Source organism: Parasteatoda tepidariorum, chromosome 6, assembly GCF_982258835.1.
Source record: "Parasteatoda tepidariorum strain Cologne lab strain chromosome 6, Ptep-v5.0, whole genome shotgun sequence".
Lineage (NCBI taxonomy): Eukaryota > Metazoa > Arthropoda > Arachnida > Araneae > Theridiidae > Parasteatoda > Parasteatoda tepidariorum.
This window is the reverse complement of record NC_141760.1, coordinates 39,222,869-39,228,393: the sequence shown is the minus strand read 5'-3', so window position 1 is coordinate 39,228,393 and position 5,525 is coordinate 39,222,869. Positions and strand designations below refer to the sequence as shown.

The 5,525-nt window shown below is 37.1% G+C and overlaps 1 protein-coding gene across 1 annotated transcript; it reads right to left on the bottom strand.

Moving 5' to 3' along the window:
* Window positions 1-1,324: 1,324 nt before the first annotated feature.
* Window positions 1,325-1,777, bottom strand: LOC122270866 (general transcription factor II-I repeat domain-containing protein 2-like). Its single transcript, XM_043049982.2, has one exon. It carries the CDS (start codon window positions 1,775-1,777, stop codon window positions 1,325-1,327), a length of 453 nt encoding a protein of 150 aa, XP_042905916.2.
* Window positions 1,778-5,525: the final 3,748 nt, after the last annotated feature.

Genomic DNA, 5,525 nt, shown 5'->3' with positions numbered 1-5,525 from the left:
CGAAGCCTATCAATTAAAACGTATTAGCGTTTTATATAATATAGATTAGCCATATGATGCTCACTACGTGCTCTTGCGCGCCGAATCCTATCAATTAAAAATGAAAACTGCTGCCAACGCGAGAAAAGAAATATCATCGGTTTTATTGATACATACGTGCGTATTAGCGTTTTATATAATATAGATATAATTAAATTCAAAGTCTAAATATGAGAATATATATACTGATGGAGTATTAAATTCATTTCGAGAAAATGTCTTCTTCTAACCAGTTTTACAGACGATCTTTAGCCATGTTTGTCTCAGGAAAAGAGGATAGGTGCATCACGACCTATCAGATGTCATTACCCTACATTTATTGACTCTCACATGGCTCAAACAATTTTTCACTATACCAAATCATCTTGTAGGTGGTCTTCACTGCAATTATTCCAGATCAAATTATGGTTTAAATTACGGGTCTTTTAGATTCAGCATCTGTAAAATCCATTTTAACGTGAAATCCTTTTCTTTTCCTCGTCTCGTAAAAAATTATTTTTTTAATGGGACTTTAGACATGACCAGTCATCTCATTTGTGGATTTAATAAACTTCACTATAATTTGTGTACAGGCTTTGTTGTATAACTCAAAAATGTATTTAATTTTTATCACATTATTTTCCTTTATTGCAGCAAATTTTCATTCCAAAATCTTTCATAAAAATATATGTTACCTAATCACTATTATGCTCACTTCCGTATAAAACTATCAATCTCAGGTTTTATATACAGGTTTAAATAAATAAAGGAAAATATATCAAGGTTTTTGTTTTCCTACTCAAGTAGTTTGATTTGAACTGCCATCTAAATCTGAAATAGTATCTCTATGCTCCATTTATTATATGTTTAGTTTCTGTTTTAATGTCATTATTACCGTTTGCAATTGTTCCAAAATATTTAAACTGATTGACGATCTCAAAAACATACTATTTTATTCTCATTGGCTTATGCTTTGCTTGTTACTGTCATGAATTTAGTCTTTTCTCTACTGACAATAAAGCCTAGATTTTAAGCTGCATTCTCAAAGGCTTCCAAAGCTTTGATCAAATCGATTTAGTTCTACACACAATTCCTATTATTGCTATAAACCAGTGGTGGGGAAACTTTTTTTAAGACGGGCCATTTGTAATAACTAGTCAATCGTAGCGGGCCAAAGAATAATGCTTAATCGTTAAAAAATTTATGTGTTCTATAAACATATACATATATTATTACATACACTTATTATTTTAATAGTAAAAAAGCAAAATGTAAGAAAATTATAAGCACAAAATATAAAATGAATTTAGTGTAGTTCTTGATGTAAAGTATTATCACTTTTTTTTCTGCTGTCATTACTGGTTGATGGTGCATGAGAAAAATGAAATTGAGACTGTTTCTTCAAAATTTCATCATAGTCCGGTTCCATTTGCGAAGCAGAAATTCTTAAAACTGATGAAAGGTGCTCATCTGTAATTCTGTTTCTTAAAGAAGTTTTCCTAAGCTTCATTGTTGAAAAGATTGGTTCGCATATATAAGATGAGCCGAACATTGTCATTATCTTCATTGCATGAGTAATTAGATTTGGGAAATTATCTGGACTTAAATTTTTACAAAATTCTAGTAATGGTACTGTATGAAAAGTTTGTTTCAGGAGAGTATTACAGTTCAGTTCTATTAACTCAAGTTGAAATTTTGCATCAACTTCTTCGTAATTATCATTGAATTGGGTCGCAAAAATACTAAACTCTGGTTCCATTTTTCTTAAGTCCTGAAATCTCCTTTCAAATTCTGAAGATAGTTTTCTCAAATTAATTTCGTATTTTTTAATCTTATTGTTTGATATAGTGAATTTTAAAGATTGTATTCTTGGATTGTATCCGACCTAAACTCATCTGTTTAGGTCGGATGGATTTGTCCAGAATACTATTGTGTTTTGAATATCGCCGCAGGTAGTTTTTATGCGGGTCGTCACATTACGATGTAAGAACGCGTTCAAACATTCTCACGACGGTACTCTTAAACGGGCCGGATTAAACCTTTCCGCGGGCCGTAGTTTCCCCATCACTGCTATAAACAATTGGTCTAAAAAATTCAACCCGATTGACATTTTCAAAAACATACTTTTTTATTCCAATTGGTGATGAATCTGTTTTTCTTGTTATTGCCATGAATTTAGTCTTTTTTCCATTGACAATCAAGCCTAGATTTTTAGCTGCAGTCTCAAAGTATCACATTTTATATTATTTTTATAAAGAAGTCTGTTAAAATATTTTATAAATTTATGAGAAATTGTTGGAAATCTTTTAGATTGTTTCCTTTTTTAACAATAACTTAAAAAAATCATATAATAAAGTAATTTATTATTTATGGATCATTTATATATGATTTATATACATTATTATTTATATATTATTACTTATATACACTATATGGCCATTAATGACCGGACACCCCTCATTTCGGATACATGAGGTGCTAGTATCAAGTCAGTATACGCCCGACGCGCCCGAATCACAGCTTTAACCCTTCTAGGAAGGCTATCCATTAGCTGTTGGTACACGGCGGCAGGTATTGCTCGCCATTCCTTCTGTAACATGGCGAAGAGTTGAGTGGTGGTTTTGGGGTTTTGTTATCTGGCCCTCAAAAGGCGCTCCAACTCATCCAAAAGATGCTCAATTGGATTGATGTCGGGACTTTGGGATGGCCAGTCAAGCTCTTGCACCCCCATTTCATCAAACCAGTCCGTGATGGCATGTGCTTTATGAATGGCAGCGTTATCATGTTGAAACACAAACGGGCCATTACCGAACTGTTGCCACAGGGTGGGAAGCACCGAATTTCCCAGGATGTCTCTATACCCTTCTGCGTTCAAGGTTCCACGCACTAACACCAAGGGTCCACGGCCAAACCATGAGAAACAGGACAACACCATAATTCCTCCACCGCCGAACTTCACAGTGGGGATAATGCACTCCGGTAGTTACCGTTCTCCGGACATTCGCCAGGTGTACACCCGTCCATCAGAGTGCCACAACATGTAGCGTGACTCATCACTCCACATAACGCTTTTCCATTGCTCTACTGTCCACTGGTGAAGTGCTCTGCACCACTGAAATCGGTGGCGGGCGTTTGATGGAGAGATGTTTGGCTTATGTGCTGCTGCTCGTCCATGGAATCCTTGTGCAATCAGCTCCTGACGAATGGTACGTGTACTGGCAACACTGCCAGATGCAGTCCGGAAGTTGGTAGCGACAGTGTTCAACGACATTTGTCAGTTTGCCTTCACTACACGTCGAAGAGATCGTCGATCCCTGACAGACATTATTTTGGGCCTGCAGGGTCGGGACTGCGTTTTTATCACTCCCTCTCGTTCCCAGTTCAACATGACGTCACCAACTGTTGACCGTGGTATCTGAAACTTGTCGGAGATGGCACGTATGGAGCGACCATAACGGTGGGCGCCTATGATCATGCCTCATTCAGCTCTCGCCGTCCACTCATTTCCACTGTTAACGCTCGTATGGCCGTCGCCTGCTTGCGAATGGACTTCCCCCCACCACGGGTTCCGTATTTATTCCGCCAGGACGAGTCCACCTGCCGTTCAAGGGGTGTCCGGTTATTAATGGCTAGATAGTGTATTAATTATTTATATATAAAGAAATTCATTATTTATATTCGTGTCAATTTAAATTCATTAGTTTTTGCTTAAATTCTAATTTATATGAATATCCAGTTAACTTTATCTTTATCTAATTGCGGATATGAAATAGTGTTCGAGTAATTTGTTTCATTTTTTATGGTCAATCTTGATGGTACCATCAAAAAATGATGGTTTTTGATGGGATATTAAGTTTGAAATTATTGAAATATGATGGTTCCTGATGGATTGCATTTGTTCAACCATCAATCAAAACTATCAAATTCTGTTAGTTTTGCTCATGTTGTTCCAGCATAAAGTTGTTCCAATTCCTTATATGGAATGATGGCCAATCTTGATGGTACTATCAAGAAGATGAATGGTGGAGGCATGGTGACAGAACGACACTAAGCATTGTCCAGCTTCTAAATTGCCTGAGTCACGACATTAGGATTTTCTTTCAGTGGGTACCATCACTGGTGAATGTCTACGGTAATGAAATTGCTGACGGCTTCGCCGTGAGGGTAACTATAGAGATACTGCTGGCGATGACCTTCCTTCTTACTTTCTCAGAAATAGCAACCTGGACTAGGCAAGATATTGGTTCCCGTTGGAAAAAAGTCCATGTGCATGATTGGCATGGGGGAGGCCGGCCTGATCTTGCTCTGATCAGGACAAGCAATAGGCTTGTCCAAATGGTGCTTGCCAGACTTAGAAGCGGACACACTCCATCCCAACGTCACGTTACGGGCCTTAAAGTCTATCCACCCTGCCATAAGTGCAATGTGAACCAGTCTGCTCCTGCCCATATCCTATCGTGTATTGGCTGCCAGAAGAGCCACCTGGTCTCCAACCTGCTGCAATAGTACATGGCTCTGGGAGCTTTTTGGATGAGTTCATGGACTTTATTTAATGTTTCTGTTGGTCAAGTGGGCATAAGCAACAACAACAACAGATGAAATTTGATGGATTCCTATGCTGGTTACCATCTTTTCCATGTTGATCCATCAGGAAAAAACCATCAAACATTTTGTCTTGAATATCAATTCACTTTTTGTATGTTGTCCTGATTTTGACAGTCATCTACAGCTGGTTTGTAATTGGCTGCCAGTGGGTTTCAAATCCAAGGTTATGGAACTAATTCGTGGAACTCATTTTCGAGCGCGATTTGAGATCTATTGCCTTCGTTCGCATATTGCATGGTCTTGCGTATTGTTGCGGATTTGCTCCCACTTGACGTGTCAGATCTCGGGATTTAACTTTTCATTTCTGACTAACTTCTCAGTTTTTTTTAGCTTCTCTTTACCCATGCTGGAAAAGAATTCGCTTTCGCAAATTTTTAAACATTTACGTTGAGTGTTCATGCTAATGACTGCTCCCTCACTCGATATTTCAGTATCCATTTCTTTGTTGCCAAAGCAATAGCACCATCCGGGTTATAAACATTCTGTCAACTCACACGCGTGTTAGCATTTTGTACAGAGAGCTATGTAACTAATGTTTAAATATAATTTTTTTATTATATAATGTGTATTGCTTAAAATATTTCGAATAGTTAAAGCTGTGAAAAATATTTTTAACATTTATTTATAATCCCTTACCCATAGTCTGAAACATATAAACTCAAATACAGTATAAGCCTCAAGACCGATACATAATAAATAATTCCTTCTGAAATGATATGCGTACATTTAAGTCTGGAATTTCTCAACAAATCTCTGGGCGAGATACCGCTTAATAATTAATGCACTAGAGCGGATTTCTCTTCCACATAAGTCCCTATTTTTATGAAACGTAATTATGCAGATTCTATCCGAAGCATATAGAGCTTACGCTCATATTTTAAATACCATTCTTCGAATAATTT